The sequence below is a fragment of the Coffea arabica genome, chromosome 3c (genome assembly GCF_036785885.1).
Source record: "Coffea arabica cultivar ET-39 chromosome 3c, Coffea Arabica ET-39 HiFi, whole genome shotgun sequence".
NCBI lineage: Eukaryota > Viridiplantae > Streptophyta > Magnoliopsida > Gentianales > Rubiaceae > Coffea > Coffea arabica.
This window is the reverse complement of record NC_092314.1, coordinates 2,057,488-2,079,243: the sequence shown is the minus strand read 5'-3', so window position 1 is coordinate 2,079,243 and position 21,756 is coordinate 2,057,488. Positions and strand designations below refer to the sequence as shown.

At 37.8% G+C, this 21,756-nt stretch overlaps 4 protein-coding genes and 1 pseudogene across 4 annotated transcripts; 2 read left to right on the top strand and 3 right to left on the bottom strand.

The window, feature by feature from the left end:
* Window positions 1–630: 630 nt before the first annotated feature.
* Window positions 631–3,075, bottom strand: LOC113734017 (NADH dehydrogenase [ubiquinone] 1 alpha subcomplex subunit 8-B). Its single transcript, XM_027260307.2, has 3 exons — window positions 2,938–3,075; window positions 2,534–2,731; window positions 631–961 (listed from the first exon to the last, which is right to left on the bottom strand). Exons 2-3 carry the CDS (start codon window positions 2,719–2,721, stop codon window positions 832–834), a joined length of 318 nt encoding a protein of 105 aa, XP_027116108.1. The 5' UTR covers window positions 2,722–2,731; window positions 2,938–3,075; the 3' UTR covers window positions 631–831.
* Window positions 3,076–4,367: 1,292 nt separating this feature from the next.
* LOC113734018 (uncharacterized) lies at window positions 4,368–4,763 on the top strand. Its single transcript, XM_027260308.2, has one exon. It carries the CDS (start codon window positions 4,368–4,370, stop codon window positions 4,548–4,550), a length of 183 nt encoding a protein of 60 aa, XP_027116109.1. The 3' UTR covers window positions 4,551–4,763.
* LOC113734016 (probable 1-deoxy-D-xylulose-5-phosphate synthase, chloroplastic) lies at window positions 4,719–11,018 on the top strand. The gene is made up of 10 exons (XM_027260306.2): window positions 4,719–7,062; window positions 7,394–7,522; window positions 7,614–7,778; window positions 7,895–8,045; window positions 8,351–8,622; window positions 8,719–8,992; window positions 9,243–9,550; window positions 9,663–9,944; window positions 10,096–10,380; window positions 10,581–11,018. The coding sequence occupies exons 1-10, from the start codon at window positions 6,925–6,927 to the stop codon at window positions 10,728–10,730; spliced, it is 2,154 nt and encodes a 717-aa protein (XP_027116107.2). The 5' UTR covers window positions 4,719–6,924; the 3' UTR covers window positions 10,731–11,018.
* A 4,648-nt stretch (window positions 11,019–15,666) lies between these two features.
* On the bottom strand, window positions 15,667–17,106 carry LOC140004425 (peroxidase 24-like). Its single transcript, XM_072081745.1, has 4 exons — window positions 16,858–17,106; window positions 16,468–16,659; window positions 16,161–16,323; window positions 15,667–16,076 (listed from the first exon to the last, which is right to left on the bottom strand). Exons 1-4 carry the CDS (start codon window positions 17,068–17,070, stop codon window positions 15,667–15,669), a joined length of 978 nt encoding a protein of 325 aa, XP_071937846.1. The 5' UTR covers window positions 17,071–17,106.
* A 1,173-nt stretch (window positions 17,107–18,279) lies between these two features.
* LOC113735338 (peroxidase 3-like) lies at window positions 18,280–21,662 on the bottom strand (annotated as a pseudogene).
* Between the last annotated feature and the right edge of the window lie 94 nt (window positions 21,663–21,756).

Sequence of the window (21,756 nt, the reverse complement as noted above, 5' to 3'; positions counted from 1 at the left end):
CGACTGGTTTTTGTTTAGCGCTGTTATCTTCTGAGAGAACGCAAATGTTGGTTTGGTTACAAGACTCGACATTGAGTTTTTTAAGAGGGCTTCCAAGATTTAGTACTTGTAGTGCGTGCAATTGGTCTTTATGTTGGGCTAATGACTTTCGAGGGTATGCAAACATTGGTTTATCTAAAAGGTTGCTAAGTTTTGAGGGTCTAGAGAGCTCTACAACTGTCGAGTACTGGCAAACTCGTTCATCTTTAAGATGCACTATGGCCGTTGAAATACGGCATGGAAAAATGAAGAGTCTGACGTGCTGCCATTCTTCAATTGCATGCTGCAGCATGTATGTAGACTGGTGTGGATCAGAAACATGCTCCACTCAGGGGGGCTCACTTTATCTAACATCCAGGTTCACGGATGATGCTGAGATATGAATATCACTGGGCATATAATGTTGCAATAGAAAATAGCGTTCCACCTATAACTTGCGACCTGCAGAGCAAGAAACTCCGGAGACAGTAATTGAAGCCTGAGTTTAGGTTGCCAGATCACAATCTGTAGTTACTGGAGTCAAAAGGGTTCTTCGTTTAAAGACAATTCAGTGCTCTCACAAGTGAATTTGAGTATCCACAACATATGGGATGATGAAGGTTGCAACACTGTTCAAGAGGCAATTTGCATGTTTGGGAAACAGTACATCTCGAAGATAACAACACAACCATAACATTGGTATTTAAAACCAGACGAGGATCAAGTGCAAGTACTTTTAACATAAAAAATCTGCTTATAGCAGATGTGCTGAAATTATTATGTTGATCAGCTGCTGTTTCACTTGGCAATCATTCAGAGAGGGCATGCCTTCTCAAATTCCTTTTGCTCTTTGCGACATAATTCAAACTCATTTGTGTGGTAGTACATGCACCCAGCATAAGCATCCATCTCTTTAGTGCACCTTTGATGAAGATCCTTCAACCTGCGAAGGCAGATTAAAAGCATTAAAGCTTTTCCTTGATATCTAAGCATTGGTCTTTTACTCTATAATTTTTTTAATAATGAGAGGATTACAACCAAATAATAAAAATCTTCAGGCATATAACGCATCATATGTCAACCTTATGACCTTGATGACTTCAATAACCAAATTTAGTTTACTCCAGTCGAGATTTACTCAAGTGGAGAAAACACAGATAATCATGCTTTAGCACACATCATTTCCTCTGCCAGCATCATTAGATAATTTTACCACCAAAGAGGAGAGAGATTGCTCTAGGAGTCTGAATAACTTGTACCTGATAATAAAGATATAACTGGCTACTTCACTGCCTCTCCACATTCCCCGCCAATCCCACACCCACCCCCCAAGAGGAAAGAAAACCCTGATCGAAGAACCAAAGTTAAATGTGAAGAATATCTCCAATATATACTGGATAGACCAGACAATTAATGGCTACATATGCTTGTGTCCATCTTATGCACAACCTACTTTCTCCTAGAAGCATGATATAGCACATACTCATTTAGGCGCAGTTCGCTTTGTCCTACTAAAAAGTTTTTAATCTTTGCATGCCAACAACACTATTTTAATAGTCGTTTGCAAACGAGGGGCTGGACTACCCATCCGTACTTAAAAGCATTCATGTGATGCTTACTGCCAAGCAGGGCACGGCACATCACGTCCGGTAACTACGAGCTAGAAGAAGAGATGACAAGTTTAAGCAGATTATTTTGGTGGCACTGGAATAAATCCCAGCCCAAAATCCTTGCTGGGACAGAGTAGCTAAAGAGACAGAGACTCCAATAACTTTGCAATTACATCCAGTTGCCAAGATAAAAATCCCAGCCCAAAATCCTTGCTGGGACAGGGTAGCTAAAGAGAGAGAGACTCCAATAACTTCGCAATTACATCCTGTTGCCAAGATAAATTTACGAATCCAAGTATGAGGGAATTGCACTGCATTCTCCCTAAAAGGCTGAAAGGTGATGAAAACTAGTATTTGTCGTAACATGATGCTATCACTTTAGAAACCATTCTAGGCAATAGGTTTCAACTGGCATAAACCTGTGTCCCCATGAAGGATCAATTGAGGGTATAACTAAAAAAGAAACAAATGACTTAGATGAGTTATAACCAATGAACCTGAAAAGGATAAGGAGAAACAGGGAACACAGAAAATCTTTCACTAAGCCAAAAAACGGACAGCCAGAAAGAATCACACATTATCAAAATGATATAAGCCCTATTCTATGCTGCAGTCAACAAATAATATCCACATTTTGACTGATCATAATTCCAATATCCCCAAGCTCCCCCAATAAAGAACCTCCAAAGTCCAATTCCAGCAGTCTAACTAGCAAAAAATCCACATTTCAAAAATTTTATTGAAATCCCATTTCTCCTATAAACTTCATTATCTTTCATAAACTAGCGCATAAAATTTCCCATCCCGATGACAATTCAAATTAATTAACTAATCAAGTATTGCTGAAATACGAAAACAAATTAACCATCCATAAACAGAACCAAATACTCAAGTTTCTAGCTTACAGGCTAAGAACACAGCGGGTGACTTGATGGCCTTTGTCAAGGCATTTTTCCGGGTTCGGATCATCCTTCTTGCACTTCAAAAACGCCACATTCTCATCACGGCACCTTGTTGCTATGTGCTTTGAAGCTGCCATCAAAACTGCCGACGTGGGGATCGGATTTCCTGCTGCATCCACCGTATTACCCATTCTCCAAATGCTTTTTCATCAAACCGAAACAAGGAAACCGTAAAAGAAAGAAACCCAGTAAAGATTTTAGTCACTTTTTCTTATTATTGAAACAAATTATTGTTCTTGGAAATGAAAAACCTACATGCAACAATTTAAAAAAATGGAAAAGAATATGGTACACTAAAAGAATTGGCATTTATGGTTTGGAGATGGAAATTAAAAGGAAATTTGCACCTTTTACCCTTTCCTCAAATGTGGGTTCGAGCTGAAATTGTCCAAAGATCGAATTTTTTAACTTCAGAATTTTAGGGCAAGCAGTGAAGTGAGAAGTGAGAAGAAGAAATGAGGGAGATTTTATGTTTGCGCTTTGGCTGTGCCAAAATGCGCACTTATCTTACTATGGCAATAAGTCTGTTGTTAGGGGTACTTTTGTCTTTCCGAGAAATATGCCATCGAGCGGTTTTATAAGGGTTCCAAACTTGCTGGCTTCAATACAGGAAGTAAAGAAGGCACGGTGGTGGGGTAAGAAAGAACGAATTTTTGCAGTGAGTTTTTCATGATTAATTTCGAGTATTTTGTTGCATATAAAAGTTGTTTTCTTCATCGAATGATCTTTATAATCTCAGCATATATGTCAATTTTCGTTGAAGTGTTTATTGCAGTTTCTGTATTTATATCTATGCAAATGTTTGGATTCTTGAATATTCTTTTATGAGCAATAGAATTCAAAGGGTTCTGTGTCCAAATCTAAAAGCAGAGTTTATAGAAGTATTGAAACCCATTTACAAAGCAGAAAGCTTTTCTGAAAATAACGGGAAGATTTTGTGTCTGGTGTAAAAAAGAAAAAAAAAAAGTTTATTATGCTCTTTATTATTTGGCTTTTCTCAGTTTTCTCAGGAAGGAGAAACTTTAGGACTAACAGAATGCGGTTGGAATTGCGGTTAAGGGAGTAAACTGTTGCGATACTTGTTAGATGTCCAAGTTAGAAAAACCCACAACATTTCTCGTAAAGCTGTGTGATTGATGCTAAAAATTCTGGTGAAACAATTGAGTCTTTGAAATTTAGTTAGTAACCTGAAATTTTTTAGAAATACGTTCAGCGTCTGATAAATATCGTTTTGTCTGCATACCTGTGTTCTCGCTGCGGAACTGTGAAATGTGCTAGCATGGTTTGGTTATCTTGTATCTGTTGAAAGATTCCAATGATGATTACTAACGTTCAAGCTCAACAGACCGGATTGCACAAGGCTTCTCTACTTTGAGGGCTTATGCATGTCGATTTTCTCTTTACCGAGCGATGTCCATTTTCTGAATCTAAAGGTGTCTTTGTGCATAGGAGGTTGCTAGCCTAGATTTTTATGTGGGATTTCCTTGCGTTGATAGAATTCATAGGTGACACGGGTTAAGTTTTGGATTCATCTGATTATTTTTGATATCCTTGTTAATTTTGGTATGCCATTTCTAACTGCAACTTTTGTTCTCTGGTCTGGTTATAATCTGCCTTTTACTTTAAAATGCTAAAAAAAGGTTTGTCTTCCATGAATGATGACATAATTGTAATATGGACGTTTGTTTTCTGGGTTTTTGATTGGATGGGGTTCTGTTATGGGTTCTGTTTGACAGAGTTTGATGTTTGCTTTGTTTCTTATTTTAGCTTGTACTAAATGGGTGACAAGAAGAAGGCAGGTTCAATTCTAGTGAGGCTTGTCTCTGCAGCTGGTACTGGATTCTTCTATGTGGTTAGGAAGAGCAGGAGGTTTCAGAATACCCAGGCCAAGCTTGAGTTTCGCAAGTATGATCCTCGTGTGAAGCGCCATGTTCTCTTCACTGAGGCAAAGATGAAGTGAGAGACGCGCAGAGTATTTACTCCTGGCGATTTAATATCCTTGCCTGTTACATGTGAATTAAATTTTACATGAAAGAAAGCGCATAGTTGTGAAGACAATTTTGGTATTTGCTGTATGATGGTTTGACTGCAATATCATGGCAAACTTGTAGCTGAAGCTGGACGACTCTACATTCTTTTAGATTAATAACAGACCTGCAACTTTGGGATGCTATTATCTGCTTCTCCAATATCTAATTCCAGAATTTCTTTGGGCTTTTTAAATTTAGAAGAACGCACTTTTGATGTGTGTTGAGCCATTAATTCATGCCTTTACTTGTCTTCATGGTACTTGTGGCTCTGCAATTCCCCCCGTCATCTTCGTAATCCGGAGGTTAGTCTTACTCTTGGCAATTAGCTTAGTCTTAACTCTGCTTGGCTATGTCAGGGGTCATGTAAATGTCCTGAAGGGTGTTCATTTGGGTGTCTTTGAACCTCGGTTCTTGAGGGTGACATGTTCTTGAATCCAATTTAGTTGACTTGTGTAGTTGTCAGCTAAAAGGCAGAGTGAAGCGTGATTGAATTTTATGCTGGCAGATTTAGATGATCCGTGCGGTTCAGTTCATCTAGTTGATTTGGTGCCGTATAAAATTGAATGCTTGATCACTTGCAATGCTGCCGTTGCCTGCGTGGCTAAATTCTAGTTTCTAGTGTATATAGTTCCCTCTTGTCCATTTAGTACTCCCTCTGTCTCACTTTGATTGATAATTCTGCTTTCTATCTTCCCCAAATTGTAATTCATTTTCTAATTGAAGAACGTAGTTATCTTTTAATTTCTTTAAAATGCTCTTATTTAATGTAGGTTGTTATTAGTATAAACTATTTTTTTTAATACAGATTGTTATTGAATATAACTTACCCCATTAAATGCATTTAGATTTTCCAAAACATATTGATATATGAAAAGTCAATTTTGTTATTATTTCAAGCTTATTTATATCAGGGAAACAAATGATGTGAAATAAGGATTGATTTTTTTCTTGACCATCGATTCAAGTTAATGTAAGGATGTTTTAGAAAAATAACAATCTAATTTGTTTTTCCAACAAAATTAACTACTTTTTCTTAAATCATGTGAAAAAAAAAAATTTAAGACCGTCAAAATAGGATTTAAATTGTGTGAAAAAAAAAAAAAACTATAACTGGCGGAGGGAGTACTATAATAACACAGCAGTGGCTCGCCTTGCATCAACATGTATCATGAAGGCCGCGATTCCTATGCTTTTGGCACCACCTGCATATTAACTACTGGTCACTTAGCATAATCGACTCCTAAGATGGTATGGTATCCATTCAAGATGGATGATTAGGTAGGAAATCTGAACATTAAAGAGTATAATGATGGCTGATAATATAATTGTTTCAATCGAAGCACTGAATTGAGAGATAAATGCTGATAATGAGCAAGATAGGGCACTAAAAAGCAAAAAGAGAAACATCTTAAAATTTTCTGAGTGGGAAATGGGGAATGCCTTCAATTTAATTAAATGCTTCCACGCGTTAGCTGCACCACAGTACGCCCCATTTTGTAGTATTCCATCTTTTGTTTATCATATAGATGGAAAAAGATGGGTAGGCAGATCCTGCAATTGCACTTTTTCAGTTTTTCTCCGGACAACAAGGTGCGCATTAAGGTGGCAAATGCAGGACCAATGAATTTGATTAGCCAAGTCAGAAGCCTGAAATCTTTTCATTAGACAGCTTTTAATCCTTGTATTTGGAGAATTATTTACTTACCTTAACCAACTTGAAAGTGGAAGTGGATCCTATCAAAAATCAGAGTCAAAAATACAACTGACTTACATTTGACACCACTTCTTCCCTAGTTGAAGAAAAGATGGAAAAACATGTAGAATCTATCCAGACCCTAGTGCTCCTACGTTATCACTTATCACCACATCTCTCTATCCATTTGGGATTTCTTCCAACGTGGCCCAATCAAAAGATACCAGACCATTTGACTCCCGCTTCACTTTCCAATTTTGCAGTATAAATAGGTCCAAAGCAACTTTCTTGAATTCTGCACTTTCAGTTCACACTTCACAGAGAAGAAGATTCATACATCCCTCGAGTCCGCAGCCCACATTCTCCGCCCAGAATCCACCATTTCAGCACGATCATTTGCAGTTCTTGCCTTCTAATTTCACACACAGCACACACTCTTCATCCAGTCAGAGCTCATTGCTTCTTTCTTTTGCCATTCTTACCTTATATAGCAGCAGTGAAACCAGAACTTATCCCTGGAGCTGGAATCATATCTTGGGTTGCTTTTCTTGTCAACCCTTTTGTTCATTTTTATTGGGTTTTCAAGCTTAGGCCTATAAAGTGTATGCATCATGGCTTTAAGTACATTTGCGTTCCCTGCAAATTTAAGCGGGGCAGTCGTCTCAGATTCCATAAAGCGGAGTCTTCTCTATTCTAGCTGGCTCTATGGGACAGATCAGCATCTTCATTTTCAATCCATGAATAACCAGGTTTGACATCTTTCTGATGATTTAGCTCAAAATAAAATCTTTACAAAACTATCATTGAATGGATATCCTGATCGCCCCTTTTGGATAAAAACTAGTTTTTGATTCCTTCTCACCTGATCACGCCGTTGAACTTGTATTTGTGCGCTTTTTCGTTTGTGTTTGTTTTGTCGGTACTGATAACTTTGTGCTTACCATTGCTGTTATTAAATTGACATTGAATTATCTGTTGTTCTTCTTGCATTTTGTTGAGAGGTACTGTGTTTATCATTACATATCTTAGTATTGGACTTCTTGAATGAAACGTTGGTTTTGGACTCATTTTGTTGTAAAGGTCACAAAAAAGTCCAGTGGAGTTCGGGCATCACTGTCAGAAAGAGGGGATTATTACTCGCAGAGACCACCAACTCCTCTACTGGACACTATCAATTATCCAATTCACATGAAAAATCTTTCTACTAAGGTGACTACATGTTTGATGAAGTTGTGTAATAATGATTGCTTGTAATGTATATTATTAACTGTCTGAAATTTAAAGCAATTTCTTGATTCAGGAATTGAAACAACTTGCAGATGAACTGCGTTCAGATATCATTTTTAATGTTTCAAAGACTGGAGGTCATCTTGGTTCGAGCCTCGGTGTTGTTGAGTTAACTGTGGCTCTTCATTACTTATTCAACTGCCCCCAAGATAAGATACTTTGGGATGTTGGTCATCAGGTAATGATTTAAACTTGATGGAGAGTAGACTATATGGATGGTGTAGTTTCTAAATTGTTTTATGCCTCTAAATTGTTTAATGAAGGTTAACAATGGTCTTCTATTCTATTCTGCAGTCCTACCCTCATAAGATTTTAACTGGGAGGAGAGACAAAATGCCAACTTTAAGACAGACAGATGGACTGTCAGGGTTCACTAAGCGATCTGAAAGTGAATATGATTGCTTTGGTGCTGGTCACAGTTCTACCACCATCTCTGCTGGCCTAGGTAATTTGTTTCTTCTGGTCAAGAATTGAGTTTGGAATTGGTAGGATTTTTACATTAACTGAAAAGGACCTCAATGTTTAAGTTATATATGAAAATCCTTTGGGGGGGGGGGGGGTGTTCTGGATTCTTTTGGCATAGTTGTTTGTGCTGTAAATATCCATGAAAACCTATCCTACTTCATCTCACTCTAGTAGATGTCCCTTTATTGCGCAACATGACAATAGCTCTTTATTGATATTATTAATCTTTATTCTAGTTAACTATTAAGATCCAGCATATGATTCTTTTAGATTTTTTGTGGACAGGAATGGCTGTAGGAAGGGATTTGAAGGGAAGAAAAAACAATGTGGTTGCAGTTATTGGTGATGGTGCTATGACAGCAGGTCAGGCTTATGAAGCCATGAACAATGCTGGATACCTGGATTCTGACATGATCGTTATTCTGAATGACAACAAACAAGTATCCTTGCCCACTGCGACACTAGATGGGCCCATACCTCCAGTAGGAGCTCTGAGTAGTGCTTTGAGTCGGTTGCAGTCCAACAGGCCTCTTAGAGAACTAAGAGAAGTTGCCAAGGTTTGAATACTTCAATAGGACAAAGAATGTGGCAAGCTTTTCTTTTCTGCCCTGGGTTAATGTGGATAACATTTTTTCTGGTAATGGAAAATGCAGGGGGTTACCAAGCAGATTGGTGGTCCAGTGCATGAGCTTGCAGCAAAAGTTGATGAATATGCTCGTGGCTTGATCAGTGGTTCTGGATCCACTCTATTTGAAGAACTTGGGTTTTATTATATTGGTCCGGTAGATGGTCACAACATTGATGATCTCGTTACAATTCTTAAAGAAGTTAAGAGTACTAAAACAACTGGTCCAGTGCTGATCCATGTTGTGACTGAGAAAGGCAGAGGTTATCCATATGCTGAAAAAGCTGCTGACAAGTACCACGGTAAAGTATACCTTACAAAGTTGCAGAATTGTTGTCAGATCAAGTTAGATTGAGAATTGAGAATTTATTGTTTTTGAAAACTCATCATCCAGGACTTACTTTCTCTGAATTTGAAAAAAAAAAAAAAATCCATTAGTAGATCTTGATCAGGGAGGTGCTGAACATGATGTGAGACAACCTGATGTATCTTTTGCATGCGTGCAGTTTTTTAATTTAATAAAAAGCTCATTAGCAGATTTGCCTTTTGCAGGAGTTGTGAAGTTTGATCCAGCAACAGGAAAGCAATTCAAAACCAGTGCCAAAACTCAGTCTTACACAACATACTTTGCAGAGGCTCTGATTGCTGAAGCAGAAGTAGACAAAGACATAGTTGCAATCCATGCAGCAATGGGAGGTGGAACAGGCTTGAACATTTTCCTTCGTCGTTTCCCAACGCGATGCTTTGATGTTGGGATAGCAGAACAGCATGCTGTTACCTTTGCTGCTGGTTTGGCCTGTGAAGGCCTAAAGCCTTTTTGTGCAATCTACTCATCTTTCATGCAAAGGGCCTATGACCAGGTAAGCCAAGACGCTTCCCACTTTGTCCAATTCAATTTTTATAATCTACAATGATTGTCATTTTTTTTTTTAGCTTGCAGATCTGTTAACTCAATGGCTTTGTTTATATTAGGTAGTGCATGATGTGGATTTGCAAAAGCTGCCAGTGAGGTTTGCAATGGACAGAGGTGGTCTGGTTGGAGCAGATGGTCCTACACATTGTGGGGCTTTTGATGTAACATTTATGGCATGCCTTCCAAACATGGTGGTGATGGCTCCTTCAGATGAAGCTGAACTATTTCACATGGTTGCTACTGCTGCTGCCATAGATGATAGACCTAGCTGCTTCCGTTATCCTAGAGGGAATGGGATAGGTGTAGAGTTGCCGCTGGGAAACAAAGGCATTCCTCTTGAGGTATGGTTAAACATTTTTATTTATTTATTTATTTGGTATGGTTAAACACTTCATTTAAGTGTCCAAGTGCTGAAGGGAACTTGAAGAAACTGAGCTATGTGAATCTAAACTGATATTTACACACAAAAAAAAAAAAAAAAAAAAATTTCAGGTTGGGAAAGGTAGAATATTGATTGAAGGGGAAAGAGTGGCTCTCTTGGGCTATGGAACAGCAGTTCAAAGCTGTTTGGCTGCAGCTACCTTAGTAGAAGCCCATGGTTTGCGGCTAACAGTTGCAGATGCACGCTTCTGCAAGCCATTAGATCATTCTCTGATACGCAGCTTGGCAAATTCTCATGAGGTCTTGATTACTGTTGAAGAAGGATCAATTGGCGGTTTTGGATCTCATGTTGCTCAGTTTATGGCTCTTAATGGGCTTCTTGATGGAAAATTAAAGGTATGAATTTGAGGTTCCATGAGATTCTTAGATAAGTTAATCTAGTATCTAATGCAATTGTCAACTAGTTTAGGTAAAAGGGATGTTAAAGGCTAGCTGATTCGTATGCCCTGAACTTCAAAATGGCTTGATTTTACACGTCGTAGTCAATCACCAACCTTGCTTAAAAGAACTAATTAGCCTCTTTGAAACTTTTACAGTGGAGGCCACTGGTGCTTCCTGATCGATATATTGACCATGGATCTCCAGCTGATCAAGTGGAAGAAGCTGGTCTGACGCCATCTCATATTGCAGCAACTGTATTTAACATACTTGGACAAAAAAGAGAAGCTCTAGAAATCATGTCATGAATGTATGGTTTTAGTTTGTCTGAAATATCCGTACAAAATACACTATAGTGAAAATTGGACTTCAATCTTTCATCACCTAGAATGTAGTCTTAGCTTAATATGCAAAGTTATGTCACTAGATATTGATGCAGAAATTAGCCAAAAACATTGAGCAACCCCGTGTAACATACATGCATACATTAGCATAGCACATATACATCCCCTACATTTTCCCTGCCCTGGTTTGTCCAAGATTTGAACATTTTTCCTTGAATGGCTGCCTGCCGAATTTCAGTTAAGGCTTTTGGATATTGTACTACTATATTCCCTTTAACGAAAAAGAAATTGCAATTCAGGAAATACGTTTGTATGCATCCGAAGTAAATTTCCTAAAGATAGTAGAATAGGAAAACATTTTATTAATACGACTTGGCAATTGGAAAAAGAACAGAATTTGAAATCTACTGTTAAGGTTACTATGAAGGGGTTTTGGGCTAAGCATCGAACTTGCGTCTTCGAACAACAGATGAATTGCACTTGACCAATGGAATTTGATGATTGCTCAGTGGATTTTTTTGACCTTAAGAAATCCAAAGATGTCTAAACGTAGTAAACTCCCCAAGAAAAAGAGGAAAGCCTAATATATGCCTTGAAAACTTTAGGATTTGTCTAGCATATAATTGGAGGATGTGGCTGAATAGCAGTAGAAAATGTGCACACTTTAGGGTCAAAATTTAAAGTGCATGGCGCACTTCTGGTCACTTCAGTTTGGCAAGTGTCTATTCTATCTTCCCGCACGGGGAAGTATGATATGATAGGACCTCCATGCAATCCGTGGCACCGGCAGGAGGAAGAATCAGCGCAAGTACCAGGACACTAGAGGTAAAACTAGTCTCTGTCCATTGTATGTATTGGCCACAGTAGGCGACAATGCAACATGGCCACAGAAATAAGTTACTTCTTAAAGATGGTTCATTTTCTTGATTTTAATAAATATTTCATGTTCGTGGCTATCATTTATATGATTTTTAGTTGTTTTTTATAGATAAACTTTTGGCAAAATAGTGAACGGAGGAGTTTTATAATTCGAGTACGTGCCATTTGCCTCAGAGACTTTGTCGTAAAACTTCTAGGTTTTGGGTTCAAATTTTACATCTCCCTTCCTTTCTGCTTCTTAACTTTCATCCCAACTCCATTGGGAAAAAAAAAATTTAAAAACAAAAAAAGAGATCCAAAACCGCCAATATGAGAAGGCCTAATGATGAAGAAAAATCAGGTACTTGAGGGCATGAGACAACTTTAAACTTTCATCAGCATAAAACTGGCTAGTTTGTGGCAAATAAAAAAAGTAATTGCGCGCTTCACTTGTAATAAAAGCCTAAGGCCAAGAATTCAAGGATAATAGTGGGATTCGAATCTCGGTCCACTCTTTAATTGAACTCAATGATGGATGTGACAGAGTCAAAGGTTGTTGCAATTGCTGCCACTTGTTTTCAGTCTCATTGAAGAGTTTTGCTTCCCTGAGATCATATCATTCATCCAAGAAACTGCTAAACCGATCAAAAACAATTCTGCTCTCAGACAGCAAACGGAACAGAAAGTTAATGGAATCATCAAAGAAGTTCAGAAAGAGCAAGGCAAGAGTCTTAGGACGACAAGCCCGCAACAAACAAGAAACCAGATGAATTGACGAATATCCGCAATCCAATGTTAACTTCAATGTCTCCACGTCAACAGCAGCAGCACAGACCTGAAGGGGAAACAGAAGGTCGCCCGTTACCTTCACACAGAAAGGTCGCCCTTAGTTCCAAAATATGCCATATATAGTTCTAAAAATATGTTCTAAGGTTGTGATCAGCGAGTCGAATTCATCCAAATTTTATATGTAATTATATACGTGTGTGTATATATCTTTCTTACATCTTTTAAGAGCATACTCTTACTTTTTTTTTTTGGTATAAATTCATTCAATCACAAACCTGTAAAAAACAAGTAAACAGACTCATATTAGTCAGACATGAAAATTTAAGTATCTTTCCAAACGCATTTAAGGAAAACAGAAAATGGAACTTAGAAGGAAAAAAAAAAGGAATATTAGAAAGGTCAGATTTTCTAAATCACTTCAATAAACGTCAAAGTCTACTGAGCTTGTGATGCCAAGTAGTTGCTTAAATCAATTCAAGAAAACCACCACCAACAGCCACCCAAATTAGTTTGCATGCATCAATTGTAAACATGTAGACGAATAGTGAATTTTGGTTGGGAACAGAGAGGACTTGAGATGAAAATTACTAAGATGGATGCAGAAACTAATGTACGCGCTTTTGGTCGCAATATGAAGTGCATGGCGCACTTATGGTCACTTTCATGAGTTTGGCAAGTTTTGATAAGACCTCCATGCAATTAGTGGAAGAGGTCATCACAAATACTAGAGATTAGCTTATTCCAGTGTATTGGTAGGTTGTCATTGGTCAATGATCACAGTATGGATCTGCTTAAAACCCGAGCCATTATTTTGTTTTTGGATCAAACGCTAGTGACTTTTTATGCTGATTTTTGAAACTTGTTTGGTAGACGAGGGTTTGAAACTTGAATGTAGGGTAAAAAGATAGAAAGGATCAGCTAGATTTCTTCACTTCTTCATTGTTGTTACAACAAGAAGATCAATAGAAATGTGATATTGTTGATCAATTGGAAATGTCACTGCCAAAAATCGGTGATAGTTGTTTACTTAAGATTTGACAAGATCGAGAAGTGGCGATGACCGGGTCCGACTAATACTCTCCATTTTACGCATTAACAACTCGACAATTCCGCCTATAGTCTCCCTTCTCCCGTTCGTAAGAAACTCCAATGGCACTAAGTTTCCTCATCGACCGAGAGTGAAAAGGAAAACAGGGATTCTGGCTCGATGGGGTGAAGGAAAAAAACCAAGAATTCTGGAGTTGTGATGCGTTCTAGCTGAAAGGGAATTAGTTAGTAAGGTTGAATATGATTGAATTACTGGCATGTAATACCTTATCATTCTATTCATGGGATTCAGCTAACTTTTGTGATTGTTTATTACGTACATATTCAATGGCATGGACGCTCTTTGACGGGTTGAAATTAAACAGAATTGATCTCTTCATTTAGAAAAGCAAACGTTTATGGGAGACGTACACATTACTAGTATTCATTAATTTTTCTACTAACACAGAACTGCATGTAAAAAAGCACTAGCATGGTCGGACCTTTTTTCTGCCAATAACAAAGAAGTGGATGCACTTTGTCCTGCACATGCCAGGGCACTGAAAGTGAATTCGAGATTAAATTTGTAAGCCTCAAGATGTCAACCCTTGGATCATCGCTAGAATTAGGAGATGCATCCCATTCTAAACTGAAACGAATCTTAACAATGCCCTCAAACTTCTTTAACTCGTCTAGGAAATTATTCCAATTCAGAAACTTTTGCTGCCACTCTTCTTGATGGAAGGTATAGATCTCCATTTCTACCTCCTTTAGATGATTGCCCCAAACTTTCATACCAGCTGACTCACAGAAAGAACTCCCGGTTTCGGCTCTTATCCAACCATGGTTCAAAGTCGCGGTCACGGCTCAGACCGTTCCACATCGGTCTCGCAATATCGGTCGTGGTTTCGGCAAGACGCAAAATTTTAAAATATTTAATATTCTAAAAATTGTAAAAAATATGATAAACAAAAATAATTTAAAATAGCAAAAAAATAAAAATTCGAGTTGACTAGAAGCAATTCGGCCGTTTTTATTTGTTTCGGAGACATCTCGGACGAGTTCTCGGCGATTCATTATCTCGAAATTATCTTATCCCGATATCGGATCGGAAAGCTCCATTCCAGTGACGTCTCGGCAGAGTCTTTGAACCATGCATCCAACAGCTTCAGCAGGCACACAACCACCAAGTTCTCATTTAAATGTTTGGGACGGGTATAGAGGACCGAAAGATTTAGGCTGACAAGGCCAAAATAGACCATCAATAAAATTAATTGATCTATGAACTGTGAATTGTGATGCTAAATTGCCCGGTACATGTAACTTGAGTTCCTCAACAGAAACAGCAGTGCAACTACGGAGGATGTCTCGACCGTGCTGGAGGATTTTATACTTGGGATATTAAGCAGAATTTGGATGGAAGGAAAGCTTGTATAAATATCCACTTTATTCTTTATAATTTTTGTATTTATCCACATAATCCCTCTGTGATTTTATATAAGATAATTTCGTTATTTGATTTAGCATTTAAGCAAGGCATTGCTAGTATTTCAACTAATAGTGTTGCATAGGCTATTCTCCGCCAAGTTTTCAATTTACATGAAACTATAGGGGGTGAAATTGACATTTTAAAACATTAGTAATATCTTCTTTTTTTTAAAAAAAAAAAACGATAAAAACGTCAAGAATATCATGTAATAATAGATGAAATCACAGGGGATTATTTATAATTTACCCAATTATTAATAACTTAATGACAAAAAAAAATAATGAGCCTTTGACTTGTATATCATTCATTTCCTTACTATCACTTGTGTCGTGTAGTAAAGTGATGAGTTTACTCAAGATTTAAACAGCATGAACAATTGTGTGTGTGTTTCTAAAAATGTAGCTTGTATTAAGCCTTTTGATAGGTACTCTTGATTTAGAAAATCTTTTATGGCTTACTCAACTTCATTATACTGCACAATATTGATCTTACCTTGATGAAAATATCCACGTAAATATAACAAGAAGAGGGCAAAGTCATCGAAATCAAAATACGGGGGAAAAAAGTGGCAAGGATTGATTTCTTCACTTCTTGATTGGTGTTACAACAATCTAAGTAGAAATTCAGATACTGATAAGAAGAAGATCAACAGAAAATGCCGCCACCAAAAACTGGTGATACAAAAGAAAAATTTAAGATTGACGTGATGGAGAGGTGGTCATGACTAATAGGGTCCGACTAAGCATTGACAACTCGACAATTCTGCCTAATCTCTCCTTCCCCATTAGTCAGTACTCCAATGGCACCCATTTTCGCCATGGATCGAGCAAATAGAGCGAAGAAAAGCCGAGGGTTCTGGAGATGTGATGCTATTGTCGATGAAAGTGGATTGGTTAACAGGGCTGAATCTGATTGAAAAAGTGTCATATTTTGGCTCAAAGCCACAAAATAATGGCTATCGAAAGAGTCTGAGCTTCCAGGGTCCATTCCTAGAGTTGTGGTTCGAACAATAGGAAGAGGACAAATGGTCTTCAAGGTTTGAGCATATTCAGAGTCCAAAGAAGGATCTGTGTCTCCTTTCCCTGTGAAATTGTACAGTCTCTTCGCAACCAAACTGCAATGTGTGACTCCAATTGTATGCGCCCCTGCAATCGTTCAATCTCTTATGTTATAGTAAATTCTAACTAGTCTCGTTTTCTAAAAGTCCGCAGTCTAATGAGTTACCTGATCTGATAAGGTTACTAGATCGACAACGTCCAGATTATTACTCTGGAAATTCTGAAGGAGAGTGGGGAAGTCTGAAGATGGTGATGGCAACCCTGCTAATGCTTCAGAGTCAACTGAAACTCTTCCGTCTTGCCTCCCAGTGAACACCTGCCACATTGGTCTTTGGAACTGCACATCATACAATAAGTTCAATTTGATAAGTACACGTAAAAGAATAAATACATTTTTTTTGGGTCGAAAGATGAAACAAACAGTCTAGCAAATAAATCCAATTTTTCCTTTGATATGAATGTAATTTGTGAGCTAGCTTACTTGATATGAAACTGCATCTCTTGCTCCTAAGGCAAGAATATCAGCACAGGAGACGGCTCCTGGACATTCCTCTTCGAGAATTGACTTTACGAAATCAATGAAATCAAATCCAGATAGAGATCGATTGGGTATAGCTTCTTTTTCAGATGGATTATTGGGGGTTGAATCCAGAAGAACTGATCCATCACAACCCTGCAAGAGTTGGATAAATGCTATTAGTATGTCTGCGCAATTAAACCAATTTGGCATTCAAAAGAGTCAAAAGTGTAAGAATCTGATCTGATGATAATAAACCAAGTAATGTACTAATGTGCGTTGGATGAATTGGCGGAAAGTTGTATCCAGATTGAGTATACTACTATATACTTCAAATCTGAGAGTCCATCATACCCTGACAAAGCAGTCATGATAATGTAGCCTAAGCAGCTTGGGGGCGAGGCTGGGATTGGCACTGACATTTCTCCAAGTGATATCCCTCACAATCTGTTCAACCCCACGGCAGCTTTTACGATAATAGTTCCTCTGCAGCTCTCCGGCATTGCAAGCACCAAAGGCTCCAAGAATTGCAAGAAAAAGAAATGAAACGACTAATTTTCTCACCATCTTTGTGTTTTTTTTTTCCCAGAGTCAAAATTATACCAAAATGTTTGCTGTAGATGGAATGAGGTTCAGGGATACTTTGGAAGTTAATTTATAGGCACCGCATGTAGCTAATTACCTCAAGACATGGAACTTAATTTGAGCTAGCTAGCTGGAAATTAAAGTTTACAATGTTCTTTTGCTGGTTGTCACAGAAACATGTGTCTCACTCATAAGCTGTCTGTCAAACTCAAAAGAATGATCAGCTCCAGTCAACTGTTAAATGAACATTGTTACATGCTTGATTATACAACAATCTAGGTAATGTTCATTGAATTATGTAGTACTGTATTTATATACTTCACCTTCACTTAGAAAAATACCAGGAAAGAACATTCTTCTGAAAAACTAAGAAGACTGGTAGTTTCATCAAGTGTTCCTCTGATTAGTTTTGACCTTTTATTAAGAACACTTGCATTGAAAAAACATTAAAGATCTGACATTCCCTCAGATTTCTTCAGACATCATTATTGTATTGGAGTTTAATTAAGGTCTCTGCATAGACCTTAATGTCTCTTAATGTCACTACTACGCACGTCCTATACAATGTCAGTACCCTGGTAATTATATTCCTCTTCAAGAAACAGGACAATCTAAGACATGGGGAACAAAATCTCCCCAATGGAATGTCAAACAAATTCTTATCTCTAAGGAAACGAACCTGGACCATTTCAAGAATTGAAAAACAAGACAAACACCAAAGATGGTGAAAAAAAAAACCATTCTTTCCACGATAAAGTGTTTACTTTCAGACAAAGGCATGATAACACACATCAACATGCATGAGAATCAGGAAATGGAAGAATTTTTCACTCGGCAATTACTCAATCTCAATGGTCCTAAGAATTAATGCCAGACTAATTTTCTTCATCTTTTGTTGAGGCTTTTTCGTTCTGTACTTCCATTTGATCTGTCCTATTTTGCTTTTGGTTCCTGAATGTAATGTAACTACCTTGATTTGGACCTTACTCATCGGCTAAACATGGCAAACTCAAGGCCCAACTACCTTTTAAACGTAACACATGTGTGTGTGGAAATGTTATATTTGTTTATTAATAATCCACATTGATCATTATTTGGAGGAAAAAGAAATACAGGGTCAATACAATATGAAATGAGGTTAGCTGGTATGCAGTTTTCAAAACTTTGTGTAGATAAATAACATATTCGCGTGGGTACAAAGAGGGAACTTGATCCAAAGCTTTGAAAAGAACTAAAATAAAATGAACTCGATTAATCAACTTATAGTTCTTAGACAACAAATTTGGAAAACCTTGGTTGGGCTGCAAGAATAAAGTATCCGGACAAATGTAACTACCACTTCACACAGCATTCTTGTTGGATCAAATTTATCCTGTTCAATTCACCACGCTACATTTCTTCCTTATTTCTCCAGCATTTCCAGTAAGAACTCCAATTGCACCCATCCTCTTCATGGATTGTCCAAATTCAGTGAAGAATTTTCCAGCGGTAAGCATCTCATCAACAATGTTGCTTGCACCTCTGTCTGTCAGCAATGCAGCATCTGATTGGAAAAGGCCTTGTTGATGCTTTAAATTTGAGAAATAATGGTTGTCAGATGCTACAGAACTCCCAGGGTCCATTTCTACTGTGGTTGTATTATCAGAAAGGCTTTTGCATTTTGTTCTCAAGAATGCAGCGTAGGTTGAGTTCAGAGAAGGATCTGCATCGGCTTTCCCTGTGAAATTATATAGCCTCTTGCTGAACAAGTTGCAATGTCCAATTCCAATGGTATGTGCACCTACAAACATAAAGATTACATATGTCAATGTCAACATGATGTTTCAAAGTTCTAATTTTGATCTCAAATTGAGTGTTTTCGTGTAATTCTTGAGGGCCGATCAGAAACACGTGGGAATTAGTACTCTAGAAATTTTTTTTTTTTTTTAAAGTGTGAAGGAGATCGAATGAAACATAAAATTCTGCAGATATAATTTACTCATGCGACAAAATATTTGTGACTTCAGAGATTTACATGACTATAAAGTAGGCGTTTCTTCTCCATTTTATTCTTGTAGCATGCATCTTACTTGGGAACATGTTACCTGACAAAACCACACGATCATGGACTGTAAGATTCTTGCTGGCAAAGGACTGCATGAGGGTGGTGAAGTTGGAGAATGGAGAAGGGATGTTGGCTAGAGCTTCTGATGCATGTGAAGTTCTTCCATCTCTTCCCCCAGTCAATACTTCCCATACTGGCTTATTGAACTGCAGTAACGAATAAAGTAGTTCTATCAAATTGTCAACAAATATATGTATCTATGTATCTCTCTTCTTAGCAACAAAGTCATCTTGTCAAGAACTAGAAGATAAAAGTTTTTCTTTTTGTTTTGAGGCTTCCTTACTTGAAATGAAACGGAGTCTCTAGCAGCTAAAGCCAGTATATCCGCACAAGATACTTTTCCAGGACAAGCCTTCTCTAGTTGGTTCTTGATTTCATCAATAACGTCAAAGCCTGCCAGAGACAAGTTAGGAACGGCATCCTTCTCGGCTGTGTTTTTTGCTGTAGAGTCTAGCAACACCGAGGCATCACAACCCTGCGAAACCAAGCAATCCGACTCTAAATAGTAAACTGACCCCTCAAACGAAAAAAAAAAAAATTGTACGTCCAAATTTCTACCAATGTCCAAATTTCAACCAATGACCTTCAGTCTCGTGGAACTATATATCAGCCGTCACCCTCTAAAGTTAAATAGGAAGTATTATATGATATCTTAAATAGTAAGAAAAAAATGGGGTTGATTGGAGGAAGAAGAAAGTTTAATTACCCTAACAAAGCAGTCATGGAAATGCATTCTTAGCCGGCAATCTTGCATTGCTAGCCACATGTTTCCATGTTATGCTTTGAACAATTTGCTCAGCTTGAGAACAACTACCCTTGTAGAAGTTCTTCCTCAATTCACCCCCCCACTACCAACTCTCATCCCCACCAAAATTACCACCGTCCTCACCAGGACATCAAATCCCCCCTTCATCGATCTCTCTCACTTCTTGTTCTTCTTTTCCTCTGTGCGTGCGCGCGCGCGCGCGATCGCTCCATAATAAGCAATGCATGCATTCTTATATACGTCCTCTTTCTGGTTATTACGTCCGACATGCAAATAGGTTAGTTGAATTTTTTTTATCTCAGAGGAGGGGAAATTGCGTTGAATTAATAATGTTACATGAGAAAAAAATTGATATGTCAGCCATGGTTTTGCCCCAGAATATGAGAAAAATGTATAATATATATATATATATATATATGATGAATTATTTCTGTTATATATTGATGAATCTGAAGAGATAAAGGATGCATAGACTGACCTCCACTTTCTGGTTGGTGGTGGTAGCTTAAACGGTTTTGTCCTAACAATATTAATTAGTAATTTTAAGCAGATTTGTTTGACTAATTAATATAAAATTTTGCCAACAAAATTAGTTGGATCCGCCAGGCCTTGATGGCGGTTCTGTTTCGGAAAGTTTCATTGGCTTGGCTTAGATAAGTAAAACCCTGCAATTGTGAGATTTGATCGATTCCATATACTCTGTCGGTCAAGCATTTGGAGAAAGGAAGTTAGTTGATTTCCATTGATTCATTCTTTTGTGGCTAAACTGAAGGTAATAAATCGCATTAATTTTTCTTCAATGAACTTTTTTGAAGTTGGGAATGGAAGCACCTCTTTCAAGAAAACCACATCTTAATTGACACTAATAAAAAAATACTAGTAATTAATAAACATGTTTAAGGCAGAATCACAGGTAAATGTGGTTTAATTATCCATCTGCTAATTAACCCACAAGTAGAGAATTAAGCTAAAAGCTAGTCAAACAAAGTTAGCATGTAGTACTTGCTTCAGTTTCTAATTCTTTCCTTTTTCTCTTAATGAATTGTAGGAGCCAAAGCCAATTGGGCAAGCAGATGTCCAATTCTACTTGTGGTTATGTTATATGCTCGGAATATCTACTTTGTCCAACTTTTTATCTCGTGCCATTTGAGATCGAGGAAGATACAAAGAAATTTGCTCGTTTATTACAATCCACATCACATGCATGAAACCAAAAGAAAATCGGAGAAGAACAAATGTTTGAGGAAAAAAAAAAAATGCTGCATTAAAACTTCAAATAATTACTACGATTCATGGAAAACCAGCTGCCAAGCAAGTCTCCCAGAAAAGCCTGTCTCCTTCAGTTTCATGCTCCACTTCCGTACCGATACGTTCAACAAAAGTACCAAGTCTTGATTCTTCTATCACCTCTTCTGGATCATAATTGACCACAGCATCACTTGAATCTCTACAATCGAATTCCCTGAGCTCGTTGGAATCGATCATCTGCACACAACTGGAATCATCATGACTGGATGATTCTGCATCATCTTGATCGCCAGCTAAAGGAAGCCCATCAAGAAAATTCATCCACATAAGATTGCATACACTATAGCACAAGCTTGCTTCAGCATTTTCAAGGGAATTGGGATTACCCTCGGAATCTCCACTGGCCTCCAAGAGAAAAAGAAAATGGTACAATTGATTACTGCACCTCCAATCCATTGCCGTCAAGCAAGAAAAGTACGAGAACGCTGGCTGGCTGGACAGTGCTTACTTTAAGAGCCTATTTATTTGCATTCTTTTGGGATGCTAATTA

Bases quoted from the DNA above. Each gene is read 5' to 3' on its own strand.
- LOC113734017 (XM_027260307.2), bottom strand. From the start codon at position 2,721: ATGGGTAATACGGTGGATGCAGCAGGAAATCCGATCCCCACGTCGGCA. The intron at 962-2,533 runs GTAAGCTAGAAA...CTGCCTTCGCAG, and splicing joins ACCCGCTGTGTTCTTAGCCT to GTTGAAGGATCTTCATCAAA.
- LOC113734018 (XM_027260308.2), top strand. From the start codon at position 4,368: ATGGGTGACAAGAAGAAGGCAGGTTCAATTCTAGTGAGGCTTGTCTCT.
- LOC113734016 (XM_027260306.2), top strand. From the start codon at position 6,925: ATGGCTTTAAGTACATTTGCGTTCCCTGCAAATTTAAGCGGGGCAGTC. The intron at 7,523-7,613 runs GTGACTACATGT...TTCTTGATTCAG, and splicing joins TGAAAAATCTTTCTACTAAG to GAATTGAAACAACTTGCAGA. The intron at 8,623-8,718 runs GTTTGAATACTT...TGGAAAATGCAG, and splicing joins AACTAAGAGAAGTTGCCAAG to GGGGTTACCAAGCAGATTGG.
- LOC140004425 (XM_072081745.1), bottom strand. From the start codon at position 17,070: ATGGTGAGAAAATTAGTCGTTTCATTTCTTTTTCTTGCAATTCTTGGA. The intron at 16,660-16,857 runs GTATGATGGACT...CAACTCTTGCAG, and splicing joins ATCATGACTGCTTTGTCAGG to GGTTGTGATGGATCAGTTCT. The intron at 16,077-16,160 runs CAGATCAGGTAA...ATTGAACGATTG, and splicing joins TGTCGATCTAGTAACCTTAT to CAGGGGCGCATACAATTGGA.